The sequence below is a fragment of the Medicago truncatula genome, chromosome 1 (assembly GCF_003473485.1).
Source record: "Medicago truncatula cultivar Jemalong A17 chromosome 1, MtrunA17r5.0-ANR, whole genome shotgun sequence".
NCBI lineage: Eukaryota > Viridiplantae > Streptophyta > Magnoliopsida > Fabales > Fabaceae > Medicago > Medicago truncatula.
In genome coordinates, this window is record NC_053042.1 from 55644455 (window position 1) to 55667302 (window position 22848).

Consider the following 22848-nt stretch of genomic DNA (forward strand, 5'->3'; position numbering starts at 1 on the left):
TAACAATAGAAAGTCTGTCTTCCATGAATCTTGAGGAAAAGCGAAATTATTGTCGTTACAAAGATCTCTGCAACTTGTCAGATTTATTTTAAATGATGCTAGGAGCAAACTTTTTCTCAATTGCGTAGTTGCAACTTCCGGTTCTGTTTGTTTAGGATTTTGTGTTTCATTTTACAAAATGATTGTTGTTTTGTTACTCTTAAGTATTATACTCCCTCTGACCCAAATCAAGTGTGTAGTTGGTATTTCAGACAAAGTATTTTACAAGTAAATCTTATTGATGATTGGTATATTGACCATTATCATAAATGTTAAAGTAGTAGTAAGGTGTAAAGTTTGGATTAAAAATAGAAGAAAAATGAATGATTAGTAAAAGAAACTAAATTACAACTATATATATCAACCAGTGAAAACTTGTGTTTATAAGTGGATACTGCTTGAAAGCTGAAATTGTTGTCTTCCTCATTTGACTTGTTTGAAAACTGATACAGCATACATATATGCCTCTTATGATACAAGCAAAATGGATCTGTTATATGCCACATGAAAGATAAACCAATTATTCATATTATACATGATATATGTATTCTCACAAAAAATATCTTATGTAACATATTACTATTTTATGATAAGATCACAATTCTTGTGCTACTTTTAAAAGGCTGAGTTATAATGCTTTATATTTTATATTGAAAATAGCTGATTTGTCTATTAGCAGTTGCAGAGAAGTTGTAAACTTTGTCTCTGTACAAAACATTCTTTAACCAATTGCGGTCACTTATTTATTGGAACGCATACGGAGACAGATCTTTTGAAAACAATGTGGCGATAATACAAACATTGTTACATCAGAAGAAACGTAAAAAGAATTTGAAGTATCTTTAGAGCTTGATTTATCTAAGGCCATATTTGTAGGATTTTCTACTGTCTGTCCAACGCAACTAAGAATGCACTGATCAGACATCGGTAGATCAAGTTATGGTTAAAAAAATGAAGTTGTGCAAATATCGTGCACTGATAATCAATTAAGTCTATCACTTAATCGATTAAGTTGTAACCTAATAGATTAGGGCATTTCAACAATCAATTAGATATGTTTGGGAAAACACAAAATCAACTTGTTTCTAACCCAGAAACGATCACCTATTCTCAAATGATATGGGTCTGTGTACAACCCTACGAGCTCGGGGCCTCTATATAAACACATTTTAATTATCCATTATAGAAAGCAACATACGTTGAAGGTTGAAGAAGCAAGTGATTCTAAATAATATGCAGAGTATTTCTCCTACAACAGTCATATAATGTGAAGTTGAAACAATAGATAAAACATGAACCATTAAAGCTAATGGATAGCCCGATACTAGTAGAAGTGATGTCTGCATCTAGCACAATGTTATCCGATGGTATAATACCCTCATAACTGAATCTCGTAAGATGTGAAGCACAAAACTTAATTTCAGCTCGCGACTCGTAGTCATCAGGCTTAGGTGGCGAAAGAAGATTACAATTTAGTGAAACCACTTCAAGTAAAGGGGCTTCTATAGTGACACTCTTCACACCAAACCAAATACAATAGGTTGTCTTGTACTTTCTAAGTACCGGTAAATTAAGGGTTAACGTGATTCCATACAAGTCCAGGACTGTGAGGGATGAAAGAGAAACAAAAGTGGGAACTTCGATATTACATTGACACATCATTTCTAGCACCAATTCCTCCAAGGACTGACATTTGAAAAGGGGATAAGCAGAAAGGTTAAAGTTGATCCATGAACGAACGGAAACACTAATATTTTTTACTCTCTTATTTGAAATAGCAGATATCCACAGATTAATATGGTAGGGGTCAAGGTTTTCTGAAATATCTAGAGAGAATTTTTGGATGGTTGCACTGTTGAGAAGAAGTACCCTACATACAAAGTCAATATAGCGATTTTTTGCTTCCTCAAAGGGAACAGAAAAATGAAGCAGGTTGTCACTAAAGCATAGTTTTGTGACAAACGTCCACATGTACCTCCACCTCTGTGATAAAGCACTAGTACGAACTGCATAGTTAGTAGGAAGAAAAGAGAGAATGTGAGCAATAATACAGTCAGATAGGCGGCTTATGATGTCTTGACCCTCACTGGATTTCTGCCTCTTCTTCCAAGGCTGTGCTGCTGCCTCAGATGTGGATGCGGAGTGCATCATCTTTGTATATATCGAAATTGCCTACAAGTAAAATGAGATGATCAAGTAAAAAAAATTCAAAGTCATTGGCAGCATTTTAAGAAGTAAAGCAAAATATGGTATGTAGTAATGAAGTTGTATTGAAATGCAAGAGAAAGTGAGTATGAATGATTCTGTATATCTATCGATCTAGGTTATACAAAACAAAAGTGAGATAAAATTAAACAAATAACAACTCAAAACTCATAAAAAGTTACAAGGAGTTCTCGAAGGATTTGAGGAAAACATGTTCATAAATAAAAGTTGCACATACAAAGAAGAAAAACAAGGGCAGGAATCACGAAAAAACACAAGTAACCTGCTCGAGTGCGGCTTGCTTAGCAAAAAATGAAAGGAAAGAAGGTTCGCGAGCAAAGTAACTAAAAAAAAATTAAGTAGGTTTGCTAGCAAAGTACCCTTAATACCCTCCAGAAATGAGTCGAGCTAAGTCATTTGAACTTTTTTGTGTGGCTCAAACCCGACTAAATTAAAGTTAGTTTGGTTCACCTTGTTAGTTGGACTTGTGTAAAAAAAAGAGTAAGGTTGCTTATAATACACCAAAATGATGGAACCCCTTTTCAAACCCCACGTAATCAAGAGTTTTAGTGCACAAGACTACTCTCTTTTAGTTGGACTTGAATTCAACCTTTTTTAAGACTTGTGACAAATTACTCACAATAATCTTAAATCCTAGTTAGACTTACATTGTTTATTACACCAATATTAGACTGTTCAATATTATTTTACTCAATGTATCAAAAATTGGACAGTTGGCATATACGTTTATATCATATAGATCATTTTTGTAAAATTTTAAATATATCAAAAATCATTTAAAATGTTATTGAGACTCACCAAAATTAACGATGTTCCATAAAAGCTTTAGATAAAACCTCTTTTTTTTGGCCAGTTTTCCCAACTATTAAAAAACTTAAATTCAATGTATTGATGGTTTTCTAAAAATTTCAAAGTTTTTTAAAAATATTGGTAGTTTTCTAAAAATTTCAAAATAAACTCAAGTTCAAGAAATTTTTAAAGATCCAAAAAACACTCAAATTTATTTTTAAAACTTTTTTAATTACTCAAAAAAAAAAATAGATGTTGAAGAAAATTTATATTTGAGATTCATTAAAAATATTTAAAAGAAAAATAGGAAAAAGATAAACATTTTTGACACTTTTTAGAAGTGAGATAATTTTGCATAAAAAATAATTTAATTTTTTTTTGAAGGAAAAAAATAATTTTAAATGAATTGATTATATTTGGTAAAAGAAATAATTTTTTATATAAAATTGATCCTGACTAAATAAGTTGAATGTAAATTGACTTAAGAATACTATTTTTTGTTAACCCTCCAATCAAAATCAACATAAGGAAAATCATCTACATTAGCAAAACAATTAGACGGTCGCTACAAATATGTCACAAGTCATGGATTACCGTATGATTTTTTTTTGAAAGAATTGCAGGCCCCTGTGATATTCATCATACGGTAATCCATTTTTTTTTAAAGAATCTATTTCACACAACTTTGTTGAACATTTGTAGCAAAAACAATTGGTAATTTCAACTTGTGTTTCTTCTAATGTTTTAGTCGAGATCTAATATATCATACAATCCTATTTTGATTCTAGATCAATTATCAAAAAATAAGCAAAACAATACAATCTTTTTTAAGCTTATCTTTAAAAAGTAGGAAGGCATTTCGAGAATTGAGGCAAGGTAAAATTAATGATAAAAATAGACATATTCCGAAACAAACATCAGAACTAAGCTAAGTCACGATGTTACAGTATGAAATGCAACAACACCTATAGAAGTTTTTTTGAAAAGATAGATCATGCATTAGTATGAAGTGAACATAGCAAGAATATAATATAAGACAGTTGCAATCAAAATATCAAATCTAAAGTTTGAACAGGTAGCAGTTGCAAAGTTAAAGCACGCAAGTATAACATATGGTTCCAGAAAACAAAATTAGCAGCCACTTTTAACAAAGGGTTAAATAAGTAAATAGTTCCCCTAAATATATCAACATTATTTTTTAGGTTTTTGGTCGCTCTAAAATTTTCTTTTATGAAATTAGTCCCTCCTCTAGTGTAATACTCAATGTAGAGCAGGGATTAATTTCATAGATGAAAAATTTTAGAGGAACCAAAAACCTAAGAAATATTTTAGAGGACCATTTACTTAATTAGCCTAAAATGGTAACTATGAGATGATAACTAAAAGCATAAACAAGAGAAGCCATTTGGTATAAGTTAAATATTGAACATGCACTAAATTTGCATGCAGAAAGATTTTGTATCAATAACTACAAGGGTAGGGTATAGCATAATTTCACACAATTAAGCATACCCTAAAAACATATTTATCAAGACTTAAAAAAACTGCAGCTTGATCTCCATAAACTTAACTCAGTTGGTAGGGATATTGCATATTATATACAGGGTCGGGGTTCGAACCCCGGACACCCCACTTCTCCACAATTTAATTGTGTGAGCTCTAGCCACTGGGCTTCTTGACAACAAAAAAAAAAAGAAAAAATGCAGCTTGCAGAATTGTGTGATTCTAAAATATGCAGAGTATTTCTTCTGCAGCAGTCACAAGGTGAAGTTAGAAAAAAAGATAAAATATTAACCGTTAAATTAGTTTGTAGAAGATAAGAGGCAAATAGATGAAGAAAAGATAGAAAAATAAACGGTTGATCATTATAACACAACAAATAAACTGTGAAGTGAATCAACAAGAACAACCAAAGAGGTTCATTTAGTCCCACACTCGTAAGACTCACGCACAAATAAACAATGAATATTAAAAAACCAGCATAAACGAAATAAGCCTCAGCAGCTCCCAAAAAATTGGATAAAATGTAATATAGTACTTGAACACAACAACGTTATGCAAGTTATAAATATGAACAGTGTATTATATTCCTACATATTTAAGGAGCTTTTGTAACCTCTTAGAATGCAAACTCCTCGGGCGGATATTTGTATTCTACAATCACCGTGCCAGAACTTCTCTTAACAAACTAATTTTTCTTTTAACTTTTTCCATTTCCAAGCCGTGCAGCTCACAAGAACAAGAGAAACTGATCCTCTCCAATACTCCAGCATTTTCCATCACAAATTTGGCGAAACATAACTCACGCTCCTTACCAGCAAATTTTTCAAAATTTACCACTTTAAGGGTTGATAAGAAACAGCCAGGTACAACTGAAAAATTCTGCGGTTCTTCATCAAAATCTAGCATCTAATGATCAGCAAAAGAAAACATGTTTATATTGCATGGCAAGGTCCAATTAAGAGAATGGAGAATATCAAAACAAAGATGATCACTCAAGTCTCAACAAAATCTAGAAAATACAATTTCAGAAAATATTTAGTAAAATATAGAGATATCTTGTTTTCCCTTTATTTTAACTATTAATAGAAAAAGCAAAGAATATAATATCAACATACATGTTTTTTTAATTACAAAGCGTAATGATATTTATATAAAGTAAAAAATGCAAACAAATATTCTTAGATTTTTTTTTTTGTTGTAAAATTTAAACATTATCAATCACAAACCTGGAAAACTAAAGTCACCAGACTTGGTGATTTTAAAAGTAAGCCCAACAAAATTTCACGAGTAACAGAGTTTAGCTCCAGATCACTCAACATTCCAAATGCAGGAATATCCGCTAAATAATGTTCCGTTCGTACAAGATACTGGAGGGCAAAGGGCAAAACAATTGGTGTTAGGATAAGATTAAGTACGTTTAGAAAGATTAAGTAAATGAAATGAAATATTGCTATTGAAGGATTGTACACATTCTCATGAGTCATAACCATAATATATGCAAAAGTGCTTCTACCACAAGAAACATTTATCCATCCCAGCTCTTTTATTTTCCTCACTCATTAAAAATTTGGGAATTGAGATTCACTTTGATACTACAAGGTAAAATTCTTCTTGTCAACATTTACTTAAAACGAAGGGTGAAGTGAGAAAGCATACCTGCCAGTCAGCATGCAGACAAAGATTTAAACACTTTGCATTAACTGTAAGAAGTTTGCAAATAAAAATCCATGTTTCTTGCACATTCCTATCCTCAAAATTGAACATCAGAATATTAGCAGAACCAATGTCTGCTGCATCTAGCACAAAGGTATCTGATGATATATTACCACGATAACTGAATTTCCTAAGATGTGAAGCACAAAGCTTAATTTCAGCATGCGACTCATAATGACCAGGCGGCGAATAAAAAGGATATGCTAGGGAAACCACTTCAAGTAAAGGCGCTTCCAAAGTGACACTCTTTACACCAGTCCAAGTGCAATCGGCTGCGTAATACTCTCTTAAGAATTGGGAAATTAAGAGTTAACTCTTTTGATTCATTAGAAGACTAACAAGTAAATGTGATTCCAAGCAAGTGCAAGTCTACGAGGGATGAAAGATAAACAAATTAAGTTGGGAAATTTGAGAATACATCGGCCCAACATTTGTAGCTTCAATTCCTCCAAGGACTGGCATTTGAAAAGCGGATAAGTATAGAGGTTACATTTTTTCCATAATTTAACTCTAATAATTTTTACTCTCTTATTTGAAACAACAGATATCCATTGATTGATATGGTAGGGATCAAAATTATGTAGAATATCCAGAGAAAATGTTTGGATGGTTGCAGTGTTGAGATTAAGCAGTACCCTATATACAAAGTTGATAAAGCGGGTTTTTCTTTTCTCACATAGGTAAGATGAAGAAGGATGATTGTAATCAAAACTTAGGTCTGTGAGAAACATCCATTTGTATATCCACCTCTGTGATAAAGCACCGGTACGAACTGCATATTTAGTAGGAAGAAAAGAAAGAATGCGACCGATAACAAAGTCAGGTAGGTCGCTTATCATATCTTGACCCTCACTGGATTTATGTCTCTTCTTATCATGTCTGCCTGCTGCTGCTGCTGCAGAGGTGCATGCGATTATAGAACCTCCTGAGTGCATTATGTGTATGGAAAGTACCTACCTACGAGAAAAATGAGAAGCTCTATATATATTAGACACAACATATTCACTAAAAAAATTGACGCAAACAAAGTAGTTGGAGAATGAAAAAACATGGAGTTTGAGTTTGAGGGTGATATGATATTGCTCATCTATTCATCCATCCAAATTTCAAGAGGTAAAGTAAAATATGTTATGTAGTAATGAAATTGTAAGAGAAAGTGAGTATGTTGGTGCAATAGGTAGTTGATAGCTAGCGACCCCAACACAAGTGAGATAAAAATTAAACAAACAAGTGTATGTTTGGTTGTGCACATACAAAATTTGATTTCGAGTGAATTTATTTTGATTTAAGTTGAGTAGAAAGTAAAATGATTTTTGTTTGAATAAATTCACGTAAATTTGTGTGTAAAAATCAATTCTAATTCTAAAATTAAAAACTATAAATTCTAATCAAACATAGATGGAGTCATCAAACATTCAACAAAAAGTTACAAGCAGACACAGGTAAATAAATAAAAGCAAAACAGGAACAGTGGAGAACATACGAACAAGAAGAAACAAGGACAGGAAGAAGGGTATGCTAGCGAAATGCAGTTAATAATAATATCCCTAGCGTATCAATCAATTTTTTAAAGGCTAAAGTGCACTTCCCCTTAAGTTTGAAAAAGTTGGGATTTTGGCCCCCTATAAAAAAAACGGGAAAAGATCCATGAACACCCCTTGTATCCATCCACCCCTGTACCACTGCCTATGTGGCAAAATTCTTTTTTGTCTCATCCTCTCATGTAACCAAAATAATAATAAAAAAAATAGTACATTCCCCCCAACCATTTCCTCTCCCCTCTCTACTTGCATCCCCTTCTCTCTTGCAGCTCTCTCAGTCTCTCTTTTTTTTTTTTTTTTTTTTTTTTTTTTTTTTATGTATGGAAAAACAAGACAAGAAAAACAAAAACCACACAAAAAATTAAGTTAAACTCTTACTATCTTCTCCCTTTCTTCTCCACCCATCTCGCGGCCGCCCTCCGCCTCAGCACCTCCGAATTTAAAATCTTCATCTGATAGTGTCTCCTCTCTACTCCGACCACCTCTCACATAGTAGATCTTAAAACGAAGATCTGTAAAAAAAAAAAACCAAGGTTGTCACTGTCGTTGATGCAGATCTGGGTTTTTCTATTCCGGCACCGTCACCGCGTTGTCGCAGGTTTGTGAGTTTGGTGATTGTGGAGGAGAGGGACGGTGGCCTGTGGAGGAGAGAACGTGTTGCTGAGTTTTTTTTGTTTTTTTTTTTGTTTTTTTTTAATTTGACAAGGTTTATATGGGTTTTGACAAAACTACCCTTCATTAAAAGAAGAAATACTAAAACTATCATGCCACATGGGGGTGTATAAGGGTGTGTTGCATGCTAAGTGTGTTCACCTATCGGCACTCTAAAAAAAAATGATAAACTTGACCCCTATAAAAGGTAAATACATACAAAATATAGTCTCATACTCTCGTTTAGGGATGACAATTGAAACTAAACTCAATAGGCACATAAAAAAAAATACCTACGATAAGCACGTAAATATCCGCATTATTGGCTTTGCACCTAAGTTTGAATAATTACCTGCAAACGGTATGGACTATAGATGCAAATATAGATACTCTGGTGTCCAGCCCGCCATAGTCTGCACATTATATATACTATAACAATAATTTTATGTGATATTAAAATTAGTTCTTAAATATTTATTGTAATATGCACTTCTTTTTTATATTTTAGATCCGTTTTATTTGACTAATACTTCGACATGTAATATGTTATAAGTTGATTTAAGGGTTTGTAAATCATATTTTAATTACGTGGTTATTTATTGTCTTTTGTTGCTTTTTTTTTTTTAAATAAAAAACATTTTTTATCTTTTTGTTGTTAAAGTGCGAGTACGGACACTTAGATGCTTGTGGTACGGGCGCCCGTACCCTTGTGTTAAAGTGGAGAAGATACCTTTTGAATCAATACCTTGCTGTAAATTTTGAAGATAAAAAAGTTTAGAGGATTAAAACATAAAATTTAAAGTATTCAAAAAACACATGAATTTTTTTTAAAAATAAAAAAATAAAAAATTGGTACTGAAAATTAAAAAAATTTACAAAGATGAAAACATATTTAACTTATTTGTTTTTTGAAGGTACCCTTTTATTTTTATTTATCGGTCTCATACCTTGATTAAGGGGAGGGAGAAGAGAAGAGACAGAAGGAGAAAGGAAAAAGAACACTACACGACAAGAAAAGCTCTGATCAATTCGATGTACGCTGTAGTCACTCATGTCTTCCAATTTCATATCAATTCTGTCAATTTTCAGTTTCGTTTCTGTTCAACGATTTCTTTTAAGGCTTCAAGGGTTTTACGATGTATTTTCAATGGTTTGGTTTGGTTAATTTTATTATATTTATTTATGCAGATTAAGTTTGTGCGAATTCATACCATAGCCATGGAAGAAACGTTGGGTTCAGCAACAACGACAATCAATTCTTCTAATATAGGGTTTCAGGTTCTTTCTTACTTTCCCTTCTTTCATTTTCTATTTTCATTTTTCTCTCTCTCTCTCTCTCTCTTTGTTCTTGTAATTGTAAATGTAATTTGGGATGGTGTTACTTTTCTCTGCAGCTTTTGAAGAAGCATGGTTGGAAAGAAGGGACTGGTCTTGGCATCTCTGAGCAGGTATTCTTTCTTATTCTCTCGTTTTCATTCTTCAATGAAAGATACAGACACGACACTATCATGTGGACGCTTAGACATGTACACCAGACATGTCTTCTATCAGAAGTCCCTGGATGGGGGAAGTTACCGCATTAAATTTGTATTGTGTCTAATTAGGTCTTAGGTCTGGGACTCTGCCCTAATTTAATTTAATTTAATTGCACATTCAGGGACTAATTTTGTCAGGGAATTGCATATTCAGTAGCCTTGGGTTAAATTAGTATGAGTATTGTAGGTTAATTGATGGAACGCCTAAGGAGAACTGATATAAACAAAGTTATACTTGTTTTCTCATTCCAATTCTGAAAATATCTATTGAGCTCCTATTTCAGTATTTCTCTTATATTCTGAAACGGTTTTAGGGGCTTCCTTGCAAAAAATTCTGATTAACAATTTTTTTTTGGTAACAGGGTAGATTAGAACCTGTGGAAACTCGTGTAAAGAATAATAAACGAGGTTTGGGAGCAGATATAGTGAAGAAGAAGGTTGTGAAACCTGGTCACGGTGATTCCTCCAAAGGAGACAATAAGCAGGTAATTTTTTTTAAGGTCTGATTTTGTTCCCAAGGACTTTGGTAGTTGTTATAACAATTTACAATAGTAGAAGGGTAACTACATAACTATGCAAAACGGTGCTGATTTTTTCATTTGGAATTGGAAATTTGAAATGGCTGCCGAAGGTTTTCTTATTTTAGGTAGTACTAGCTTCTCAGGTTATTTTATTGAGATAGATTTTTTTTCTAGTTCCTTATTTTATTTATTGAATTTGGTGAGGTGGGGGTTGGTATAGTACTTAGTAATTAGGAATCGTAGAAGTTGAGTAATTAATGAAGGAGAAATACTTCGATATCTATCTCTAAGAACAAAGTTGACATAGCTATACTATCTCTAAGAACAAAGTTTACATGTAATTTAGTAATTAGGAATCGTTTTTTAGTTGAATGAATGATAATGAACGAGATATACTTTGTTGACATATGTAATTTCGTAAATCATTTGTAATCAAACGAATGGAAGAGAAATATTTTAATATCTATCTCTAAGAACAAAGGTGAAATAGAATTATGCAAATAATAGGGAGATTAACCTGAGTCGTATTATAAATCTACGAGGGAGAAAGTCTGCATAAATTAAGTTGAGAAACTCACATCACATAAAACCAGCTTTGCTTATGTTTGGGAGAATGACTATAGAAACCATATGTTTGCTATACAGGTTGATGGATGTATCAGATGAATTAAGCAAAACTATATATGCATTCTTAAAAAAAATAAAATGGAAAAGGGGCAAGATAGAGAATCTAGAGAGGTTTTATGGAAGGATTAAGTGTTTAAATTGCTTATATTTGACCTCAAAAATATATATGAAAGGCTAAACTATTGTAAGAACATAAGGTTGAACTACAAAACACTTTACGGTAACTATAGGTGTGCATTAAAGGTCATATTTTTATTTTTATTTTATCTTTGTTTGTTCTAGATATGCTTAGTGCTTACCAAACATATCTAATAAATGAATACACTGTACATGTTTTTATGAATGATATTGTCTTTGTTAGATAGCCAAGAGAGATAGAGATAGAGATAGAGAGATGAATGAAAAGTTATAAAAATCGTTGTCGAACAATATATATATGTAGAAAGCCTATTTTTTTGTCTAGTATTTATTTTTTTTATTAGTATTACTGGACCTGGAGCTTACCAGCCCAAGCTCAGTAGGCGAAAGCTGTGGGGAGTACACTGAGTGTCGGAATTCGCCCATGTAGGGAACAGAGGTATTGCGACAATCTTTAGAAGCAGGTGGTTTTCTGCCAAAGTAAAAGTAAAATATAGCATGTTCAATCCATGTTTAGAAACTACAAACACATCATAACATAGAGGTGAAAATAAGAGGACCTAAAGGGGCATACATTGTCAGTGTAAATTTGTTTTACACTGACAACCAATAAGAACTCCCCATATTGCCACGTCATACAAACAATTTGAAAATATATTTAAAGTGGGGTGACGTTGCACAATAGTGGACTCTTATTTGATCACAACATTAAACAAATTTACACAGACAGTGTGTCCCCTTTAAACTCAAATAAGAAAACATGCATATTATGATTCTCACATTTGAAGTACCTTGGGTCTGTCATACAAAGTGATAGGGGAATAAATAGATATCTTAATCATATGATTGAATTATAGTGAATTAAAAAGAGGAGTATTTTGTCTGATAATCATGATATGCTATCGAAAAATGCCTCTCAAAAAGATTTGTTTTCACTTTTAATATTTGTAATGTTGTATTGAACTGAACGTTTAAAAATAAAAACCGAACAAGAAAGTAAACTTAGATCATAAAGATGAGTTGAATGAATGGTAACATGAGAAAAGAAAGAATTATAAATTAAAAATTAAATTATTAGTGAGAAAATTGAGGTAGCCTCTATAATTGAGATGGTAGAATCCTGACTTATGGTGTCTTGGGCATGTGAAGAAAACTTGTAGAAGCACCTGTAAGAAGAGTAAATTGGATGGGGAATAGTCCAATTGTTATAAACAAATGGAGACCAAGGAAAATTATAGACCTAACATTAAGAATGATTTAGAGGTAAATGTTCTATCTTAAAATTTAATAAATTGCATAACTGTAAGGCGTCCATTGATCTTTGTAGCAGACTCTTCATAGTGGGAAAAGGCTTGTTATTTGTAATTAGATATGTGCGCACCAGAATATCTTAGAATAAGCATGGTATTGGTATCATTGTTATAAAAATAAAAAGGGTATAGGGTCAACTTTTATATTGAACAGCTCTAGGTAATTAGTGAAAAAATAGCGCATTTTCTTTGTCTGATGTCACTCTATATGCTGCTTCCTCCCCTTTTTTCTCTCGGAAAAAAACTTTTTGCTTTTCAACATTTGTCATTCTGATGGTACGTAGAATAAAAATTGATTATGATAGAGTATACTGCCCTGTATTGAATCAGTGGGACAGATTCATATTTAACAATAATGCAAGGGAAAAACCCCTTTCACGAATATCATATTATAGTTAGTGAGTTAGGACCATTGTTTTTCGTTTTCAGTCATTTGGATATCAACGCGAGTTACTGCGGTGTCTTTATTTGATTTCCTGTTGTTGATTGACTTCAATTGATTTCAGGAACAGTTGTCTCAAAAGAAAGCCAAAGCACTTTCTAAACGGGTGAGAAAGATGCAAGAGATTGAAAAGAAGATGCAGGAGAAGGAATTCGAGCGCGCTTTCTTTAGAGAGTTCTGGCCTGAAAATGTATGAGAATTGATGATGGGTTCATATGATTAAGCATCAGCATTTCCTCTTGCATTCACTTTCTTAGTAATGAAGATGATTTCAGAGTTGTGTGCAAGTTGGATCTCAAAGGTGTTTTCCCCTGGATACTTGCAGGATATAGGAATGTTTTCTAGCAAACAGAAGGAACTTCAGACACCTTTTTTTCATGTGCAAATAGTCAATTTTTTTTTTCTTCCGATTCTTCTGTACAATGGAGAAATATACAAAAATCAGAGGGGAGAGGCCATGTCCCTCCTGGTTTAAAAAAAAAATGGTGTAATTAAAGGATGAGATTAAAACACAACTTAAGTGAACATGTGCCAACCTCTCTCTCTCTCTCTCTCTCTCTCTCTCTCTCTCTCTCTCTCTCTCTCTCTCTCTCTCTCTCTCTCTCTCTCTCTCTCTCTCTCTCTCTCTCTCTCCTCTCTCTCTCTCTCTCTCTCTCTCTCTCTCTCTCTCTCTCTCTCTCTCTCTCTCTCTCTCTCTCTCTCTCTCTCTCTCTCTCTCTCTCTCTCTCTCTCTCTCCTCTCTCTCTCTCTCTCTCTCTCTCTCTCTCTCTCTCTCTCTCTCTCTCTCTCTCTCTCTCTCTCTCTCTCTCTCTCTCTCTCTCTCTCTCTCTCTCTCTCTCTCTCTCTCTCTCTCTCTCTCTCTCTCTCTCTCTCTCTCTCTCTCCTCTCTCTCTCTCTCTCTCTCTCTCTCTCTCTCTCTCTCTCTCTCTCTCTCTCTCTCTCTCTCTCTCTCTCTCTCTCTCTCTCTCTCTCTCTCTCTCTCTCTCTCTCTCTCTCTCTCTCTCTCTCTCTTCTCTCTCTCTCCTCTCTCTCTCTCTCTCTCTCTCTCAAGGGTATAGGTGATAGGGTGTGGAAAGACACTTATGATTAGTGTTGTTGGGTTAAATGCGTGATGTCTCAAATGTGCAAGTATGGTAATTTGATAGTACCCCATATGGGTTTTGAATTAGTTGGATCTTGAATTTACGAGTCTGCGTGAACATACTTAAATTCAGTTTGCATAAATGTAATTGAACAGAGTTTGCGTAAACATACTAGAATTGATTCATATAATATTCTCATACGCAGAAAAAACCAAAATCACAATATTTAACGAGTCAATTGCCTATACATTGAAATGGTAAATAGATACCTTGCAAGTTCCATCACCTTTGATCAACTTTTTTTTTATTTACACATAGAAGATAGATGTAGTGCTAACGAGGAAAACTGAAAATTGAAAATGGTTTTTAAAAAACAAATGAGACAGGACGTATTTTGGAAATTAGAGTTATTTAATTTGTGTTGGAGGGATGTAATTACTAAACTTCATATTCAAAATACTTTTATATTTTAACTAGAAGTTATTTTACAAAATCAATCAATTCAAAATAATTTGTCACCGCATATATGTCAGGAAACTGACAATGAAGAGAATTTTGATATCTCATATCTTCTCCCTTCTACTAGAGATAATCAATCCTATCCTAGTATAGACACCAAGTGTATACACCTCTTGGTTGAAATTCAAACCTTTGTTTGCCATATTGTTGGAGTCTAACCCCCTTCCGCTAGACCCAACTCCCGTTGATTGTTGGGATCTCTTTGGTCTTGCCAAGATCACAAAGCATATTCCTGTACAACGACAACTATGATAATAACGGTTTGTAACACCATGATTCCGTCTATTACCTTAAGATTTAGAAAGCAATGCATGTTGAAAGGAAACTCCATGACACGGATCAAGACTTTTCAACTCTCAAGTTACCTCGGGTTTGATATTGAATGGGGGGAAATACAAAAGAGGCAAGAGAATATACAACTTAATGCCAAAAACAAAATGAATCAATAGACAAAAGAATTAAAAAAAATAAAAAATCAGAATATTGGTAATGGTTGCACCGAAAATATTGTGAACCTTTGGAAGTATCGAGTAACCCATTATCATTTTCTTTTCTTGCACTCTTCAGGCTTAACGAGTTCAACAGGAGCAGCAGGTATTCTGATCCACCATTCTCTAAACCGCCTTATCCATCTTTTGCTACTTTCTCTCCTACATGGCATCTCCCTTGTGTAACACTCGATGAATATCACCAATAATATGTACTTTGGAGGAACAAAAGCAAACACTGCAGCTATGAAAACTAGAAATAGGGCAACTGTCTCTGTAGCCTGCAGGACAGATGCAAGACTTCAGAAAGAAAACAAAAATCTAGGGAAGAATTGCGACAATATAATTCAATTTGCTTTATAAATCAGTTACATTTCAATTAGCGGATACTTTCAAGAACTGCATAATCATATTTGCCCACGAGGGGGTAGCTACCTAGCAAGATCTCATCCCGGGTGGTTGAAAACATGTGTGAGCAAGACCCGTAGAAGTGACAATAAAGCGGGTTGACCATATGGAGGAAAGTTCAATAGTTAGAGAAATAGTAAGACCAAGAAGAACTACAAATCAAACTTTAAGATTAATTAAGATGTAAATGGTCTTTGAACTTATTTCATGATAGAGTTATCATGTCATTCAATCCACATTGTTGACCTTACCCAATGGGACAATGCTTGATAAAAGATTCTGTTGAAAAAAATCTCAACACATACAAATGCTTTTGATTTATGGTTCATAGCAGGTTGACTACATTCAAATTGGATTAACAAAACGTAGCACAAATTTCATCATTAAACCCCACAAATTATTGCATACATATTAAAAGAAGATACTTTGGCCTAACTACATCCACAACATTTGAATTTTTCTTTGAATTAAACCATGACTAGAATACTCACCTGTGGTAATATAGCCAGTAGAAGAGCTCTTATTTTTAGTAGCGCAATATTTCCAGCTTGAATAAGTGATTCAAACTGTGTAATGGCTTCTTGCAATGTCAGTAGTTGCTCTACTGCATTTCGATTTGGGGGAGGTCTTACTGTGAAGGGTTCTAATGCTCCTCCCTTTCTGAAATGTCTACGCCAGAGCATAATGATTGCAATGAACAGAAAAATGGTCGGCAATAAGTACTGGATCCACCCCCTGTACATCAATGTAAATTAAACGTTTTATTCATCCAATCAACGAAAGCCATCTTTAACATATATTATTTCATTAATAGCTGTCACCGTCTGCTCCAGGTGGCAGACATTCTGTTCACTAAGACTAAAGTAATGCAGCTTATTACTTTCCTTCTTAAATGTTGATTTGAGATTTAATGACCTCAACTTTTAGTTCTAGTACGGAGATTGAAAATAGTATGCAAAATGGTGTCAAAAACACGGTGGATCTTGCTGGAGAACCACATGGATAAAGACGGGATCAAGGAGATTTGATGTACTTGAGCCTTCATGAGGATGCCATGCATAGGAGAGAAGGGGATGCCATTTGTCAATGAATATAGAAACTATTCTTTGGTCCTTGATTGATATCCTTCCACATTTATTTATTTTCTTTTATTATTTTGTTTTAGGTCTCTTTGACTATTTTATCTTCTGCATTTACAAAATTCTAAAAAATCTGCAAATTACGAACTTCAGTGCCAAATAGTGATGAACCCGAGCTTTGTCCATCTACATGTGGGGAAAATGCTAAGAGATTAATAAATCCATTGTTGGGCATTAGACGCCAGCTTAAAGATTGTGACCCAGTGTTCACATCACATGAATATACAACTTTGATGGACAACGCAGAGGTAATATCCGACATAAAAGCCTTTTAAAGTAGTGATCAAAACAAAAAGAAAAACATTTAGAATAAATATGAACACTGGATATTAAAACATTTACCTTATAATCACAAAACAGCCGAGTATCAAAAATGCTGTTGATCTATAGAAGTCTTTCCACGAGGCTAAAAGTTGTAGTCGGTTAGCAGATTCGATGACTGGGAATAGTAGTTCCTACAAGGAGTTAAAAGAATTAACCACACCATATAAGGAAATAACTGATTCCATTTGCTTTTCCATTGTCTTCTTGAGAAGCCTTATAATTTGAGTTTGAAAGGCTAACCCAAGGAACATACCTTTCAGACTGAAAATTGAAATACATTTCAAATAGAAGAAATATATAGATATATAGGATAGATGAAAAAAGCAGAGATCGAATGATACTATAAGGGAAAAAGATTTACTTTTTGTACTGTTTAGAACCTCAGCCCATTGGTATTCTCTGGTGCTGAAGGAGCTATGTGGTTCTAGTTTGTTTTACAGCATATTACAACCAAATTTTGTTCTTATATTGTTTTTCTTTCATCCCTCTTTGCTTTAAAATAATTTCCATGATCAAATGAAATTAACATTTATTTTTAAAAAAAAATAACATTAACGAAAGTATATAATAGCAAACCTTCATAACTGCAACATTTGTATCGATCCCCTCCACCTTCACTTGGTCCACAGTTGCCTGTGCAGCTTCTGCTTTTCCAGTGTCCAGAAGGGATTGTTTTACTGCCATGTCCAAGGGATTTATCTCACCAACTCGGATATCACAAACAGCAGTTGTTTCTTCATAGATATCAGCCGCCTTTTTTGATTTGAATCCAAGACAGAAGAGTGCCACTACTGCTGCAGGAGACACTGCTGATTGCTTTTTTCTTTCTACATTTGCAGAAATATCACGTTTACCAGAAGCAGCAGTTGAATTCGTTAAGCTGTTTGACAGGGTTTGCAAGATCCTATCTCCCCGAGGTAGAGTTTCAGCTAGGTTAAAAGTAAGTAATGTTTTATAGTTGGATGAAAAAAATTTGAAAGCTTCTTTGAGTGCGCGATAGCGGAAGATGCCTAAATTAGCCCTGGCAAGTACTTCTAATTTCTGTGTATCTTTAAGGCCGAACTTCCTGACAAATCTGTGTGCACGTAGTATCTCAAGACTTATGTCCAACCAGTAGTCACGTCGCAAGTTCGCTTTAAATTCAGGGAATTCAAAGTAAACAGGCTCTGCTCTGTCAATACATTTCAGAAAATCATAAAATTTGAAGTGGAAAACAAGGGAAATATATAGAAGAGTCAAGTAGCATATTTGCAACAGGTGACATACACAGAAGTTGACTTGTACATCACAGCTTTATCAAATAGACGAGCACCAAGGGGTCCAGTCAATTCAGGCTTTATGACCTGTTTCATGTCTGCGCCCAGATCATACCGAATAGCTTTCTCATGCACACCAACGCCAAGTGACTCAAAGTACAGAGCATAATTGGTCAGGGTCAAACGCCCTAGAAAAAGTCAACCAACAACTTAAAATATCATTTAGGTACACGAACGAACAAGGGTTCCTTGTCAGTAAGTTGTTGTATTGTTCATATATAAAGCAGAAAGAAAAGGCTAACACATTGATCAGCGTCTTCTACGATGGTTTTAAACATACTCTGATCTGCTGGTTTCATACAACCAGCTTTAAGATATTGTATAGGAGACAAAAATACATAATTGAATAAACTTCCCAAATTTCAATTGAGCATCAAATCCATGAGATTACTCTGTGTATGTTTTCATGCGAGATACCTTTCATTATATCTAACAATATAAGGCTCACCCTTTGACTACAATAAAGAACAACTGAAGCAAGCCAAGCAACTGTTTGAATGGTCTAGAAATAATTTATTTAAAATATTTTATTGTGCATTATGTGATCAATTAGTGAAAAGGGAAATTTATTCGATTAAGAAATGAGACACTAACAAGAATATAAAGAAAAATGATCATCATTTAGCTGAGGGAAATCTTTCTACTGGAAAGTTTGGAGTAACAAAAACAGAAAAACGAAGTTGCTAGCCACCGATGAGCAGTATCTCACTACTTAATAGTCATAAAAGACGACACATCCATTTCAATATAGGTATGCTTTAGTTTGAGGATTTGAGCACTGAAAATACTCACCAGGCCATGCGGCAATTCCAATATGTTGAAGAACTGGTTGAGTCGGAATTATGCCATCAACATCCAGTACTATCTCTTCTTCAGCAAGTTGAAGATTTCCAACAGAACTGGCCAGAACATTTTTAGAATTCCTGATAACCCTGCACAAGTAACTTACTATAAGAAAATAGGGAAGCACACAAACAATGCAGTATGTAGCAGCAACACAATCAATGGAAAGGAACCTTACTTATCAAGGGATCTTATGTATTTATCATAAACAAGAAAGTGGAGTCTACGTCCGGAAGAATTGGTGAGCGCATCGAAAAGATTGTGGACAGTTATTATATCAGCAATAAGAATACAAACAGGAGCTATACGTGAGAAGGCCTCAAGACCAACTGTCTTCTTATCATCAACCTAAAAAAAATCATTGCAATTGCACACATTATTAGTTAATATTTGAATTGAAAAATGTGATGTTAGTATAGTCTGTGCATATTACTTGGGTTCTGTTTGTATTAGCTTATTTGAACTTATCTACTAGCATAAGCATTGAGACCGTTTCTGGAAATAACTTATGACACGTCCGTAGACAGTTTTCAACTTATTTCTGTAAGTTCTCCAGAATAACTTATGAAAACAATTTATAACTTATATAAAAGCAATTATACGATAAGCGTTTATGCCATGAGAGCTTAATTAAGATGTTTATCCAAACATAACCTATATACTTTATCCATTCTGATTTATCATTGTATATAGTGTAACCTGAACTGCCATATTTGTGGAACTAGAATAAAACAATGAAGCATCATCCTCATCACCAACAGTTTCATCATTACTAGTAGGAGATTCCTGAAATGATTCATTTAATTAATTAATTAACTAGATTAGTACTAATTAGGGAAAGAGGTTAATTAATGTAATAATGTGAACCGTTACGAGTTGATCAGCATGAACACTAGGAGCTTCCCAAGCAAGCATAACATCAAACGTGAAACGACGAAACTCAGAATCACTCAAATAATCAGAAGTTCTACTCAATTTCTGAATAGCTTTAAACGAACAAAATTCAACAAGGTGTCTAGCGTATGTTAAAAGCTCTTTCACTCCAAGAGGAAGTTCGGAATCAAACGCGTGTTGTAATTCATTTGTAGACACTCCAAGAATCCTACAAAACGCAAAATACGAAGAAATGAATTATAAATAATCGATTAAATGAAAAAGTTATTGTTGAAAGGAATGAATGAAGGAGAATGAGACTTGGAAGAGGTGGAGACGACTTCGTTGGCGATGGGAGAGAGTTGAGGAATAGGTTTGGGGGAATTGACGGAGGAGTGATCGGTGATGATGGAATCGGGTTTTTTAAGATGGAAGAGAGATTTCAAAGAGTTGTGGTGATTACGGAGGATAGTTTCCCACATTCCTAACTTAACGCCTCCGTTGGTGGTGGGGGTGGTGGTGGTTTCTTCCTCGGTTTCCATTTCTTCTACAAATTGATTCAGTTCTATTGATTTCGTTTTCTTTCATGATCGCAAATCGGCGCCAACTTTACTTTCTTTCTTCTCATTCGATAATTGAGATCTTCCACGCTCCCTACCTTTCATGTTTCTCTCAACTTCTTTCCAGTTTCCACGTCATTTTTTCTTACTACGATATATCAATAAAAATTATTTATATCTGTAAAGAAAATTCTAACAATTGCCCGACACTTGTTGAAAATTGTGAATTCAAAGCATTGAAATTTTAAAAAGTAATTTTTTTTATTTAAAATTTATCAATTTTTTTTTATCTTTAATAAATGTTCTAATTTCTAAAGGTACTTGTTAACAAGACTTATTTTTCAATGGTTACAAATTCAATTTTAGAGATGATTCAGTCTCATTATCAGTAAGAGTTAGTGTAGTAAATCTTTTTTTGTAACAAGTTTAACCATTAGGGTGGTAAAACGTTTGCTTTAGACCCAAAATTTTATATTTTTTTTAACTTGCGTGTGTGCGTGCAAGAAGAGGAGAATGAACATCGACCGGTAATGAGATAACAACAACTTTTTTAACTTTGTTGTTTTTACAAGTATTAAAATTAATACAAATTTATCTAAGATCGATAATGTTTCAATAAAGATATATGAGTCGACTTTATTATCAATTGAAAAAATGGATGCAAAGAGGAGTTGCCCTATTAAGGATTTTATGATGTGTGATGTGAAGCCTAAAACAATACAAGATTGGGCTAAATATATGGTAAATCTTGATGCAAGAAAGGTGCAGTGGTCTCCAAAATGGAAGGACATAGACCATATAGTTTTTAAATGTGGAACATTCCTAATGTACTACAACCCCCCAGTTTTGGCTTTGAGGCAACTAGGTCATCCTTACAGGGGAGAACCTGCTAAGAAAGCATTAACTACTTTTGTTATATATGACATGAATGTAGAAATTGTTGAGACAAGGAGAGTACTAACAAGTTTGGAATGATATTATCAAGGTAGAGGGACGAGAAATTGGAAATAGAAGTTGTGAAGCAAAATACTATGGAAGAGGTGATGAGTGTAAATCTTAGGGCTGGAAATGTTGTTCCGAAGAAAAGGAGGGGCTGGATTCCTCTTCCTTGTTGGTACTCCCTCACTCTCTCTACCTTGTTTTTTTGTTTTCTTTTTCTTATATTTATTTACAGAAAATGTCATGAATAAATTTATGACATTTGTTTGTCATACATGCATGCAGTGTTTGGGATGTTCGATCGAGTGGCTTATTTTGGAGTATCGTCAAATTTGATATTCTATTTGACAAAGAAGCTTCACCACGATACTGTGAGCACCTCAAATTTTGTCACAAACTGGACTGGCACAATGTTCATATCTCTGATATTAGGAGCTGATGCTCACTCTGGACGGTACTGGACTTTGGTCTTTGGCGCTGTTTTCTATTTATTAGTTCGTCCGGTTGGTAAGTAATTTGTTCTTTAACATTGGCTTTTTTTTAGGCACAAGATAATTAATCTACACGCACTTTTTACAAATGCCAAGCAAAATGAATTTACCAACGCAAAATACTATATATATTTGCGTTGTTCACTTAGATAACTACTAAGTTAGAAAACCAGCAAAATACTATGGAAGAGAGTAGGGTGATGACACTGATGAGTGAATACACACAAGATGATAGTGTAGATCTTAGGGGAAATGTGTTTAGAAAATAACTTTTTCTACTTCAAATTTACTAATTATTTTTATTTTTGTATCCTTAATAAGTGTCCTAAAGGCATGATATTTGTTAGCAAGACCTATTTTTTAATGGCTCCAACTACAATTTTAGAGATTATTCAGTCCCATTATTAGTGAGAGTTAGTGTAGTAATTTTTTTTTTTGTACAAGCTCAACCATTAGAGTGGTAAAACGTTTGGTGCGTTTGCTTTAGACCTAAAATTTTATATTTTTTTTAACTTGTGTGAGCATGCACGCGTGTGCGTGCGATAAGAGGAGAAGGAGCATCAACTGGTAATGAGATAACAACAACTTTTTTTAACCTTAGTCTGTCCTATTTAAATTAATGATCTTTTTTAAAAGTTAGAGGCTAACCTATTTAATAAATTAGATAGGTCGAGTTGGTCTTTAAGTATGTCGGGTCATAGGCCCCTGACGGATGACCTGACCTATTTCCACCTCTAAGGTCAGTAAAGCCCTTGATTTAGGCCCTAAATTTTATATTTTTTTAACTTCATGCGTGTGCGCGCGGGCTTGCGTGTGAGGAGAGAAGGAGAC

General features: G+C 34.0%; 4 protein-coding genes across 5 annotated transcripts; 1 reads left to right on the forward strand and 3 right to left on the reverse strand.

Annotated features, from left to right (window-relative positions):
• Nucleotides 1-1263: 1263 nt before the first annotated feature.
• LOC25485689 (F-box/FBD/LRR-repeat protein At3g14710) lies at nt 1264-2190 on the reverse strand. The gene has a single exon (XM_013614963.1). The coding sequence runs from the start codon at nt 2188-2190 to the stop codon at nt 1264-1266; it is 927 nt and encodes a 308-aa protein (XP_013470417.1).
• Nucleotides 2191-5036: 2846 nt separating this feature from the next.
• LOC25485690 (FBD-associated F-box protein At5g22730) lies at nt 5037-8936 on the reverse strand. Its single transcript, XM_024772742.2, has 4 exons — nt 8190-8936; nt 6214-7227; nt 5784-5924; nt 5037-5463 (listed from the first exon to the last, which is right to left on the reverse strand). The coding sequence occupies exons 2-4, from the start codon at nt 6319-6321 to the stop codon at nt 5215-5217; spliced, it is 498 nt and encodes a 165-aa protein (XP_024628510.1). The 5' UTR covers nt 6322-7227; nt 8190-8936; the 3' UTR covers nt 5037-5214.
• Nucleotides 8937-9340: 404 nt separating this feature from the next.
• LOC25485691 (G patch domain and ankyrin repeat-containing protein 1 homolog) lies at nt 9341-13560 on the forward strand. Its single transcript, XM_013614967.3, has 5 exons — nt 9341-9496; nt 9651-9740; nt 9857-9910; nt 10360-10482; nt 13100-13560. The coding sequence occupies exons 2-5, from the start codon at nt 9681-9683 to the stop codon at nt 13229-13231; spliced, it is 369 nt and encodes a 122-aa protein (XP_013470421.1). The 5' UTR covers nt 9341-9496; nt 9651-9680; the 3' UTR covers nt 13232-13560.
• Nucleotides 13561-14897: 1337 nt separating this feature from the next.
• On the reverse strand, nt 14898-20726 carry LOC25485692 (uncharacterized). Of its 2 annotated transcripts, none has more exons than XM_024772757.2 (10): nt 20349-20726; nt 20028-20256; nt 19854-19940; nt 19333-19502; nt 19104-19243; nt 18262-18439; nt 17572-18166; nt 17014-17126; nt 16024-16267; nt 14898-15405 (listed from the first exon to the last, which is right to left on the reverse strand). In XM_024772757.2, exons 1-10 carry the CDS (start codon nt 20567-20569, stop codon nt 15178-15180), a joined length of 2205 nt encoding a protein of 734 aa, XP_024628525.2. In that variant the 5' UTR covers nt 20570-20726; the 3' UTR covers nt 14898-15177. The 2 variants fall into 2 exon arrangements, with proteins under 2 accessions (XP_024628525.2, XP_013470422.3); XM_013614968.3 differs by having other exon boundaries at nt 20022-20256.
• Nucleotides 20727-22848: the final 2122 nt, after the last annotated feature.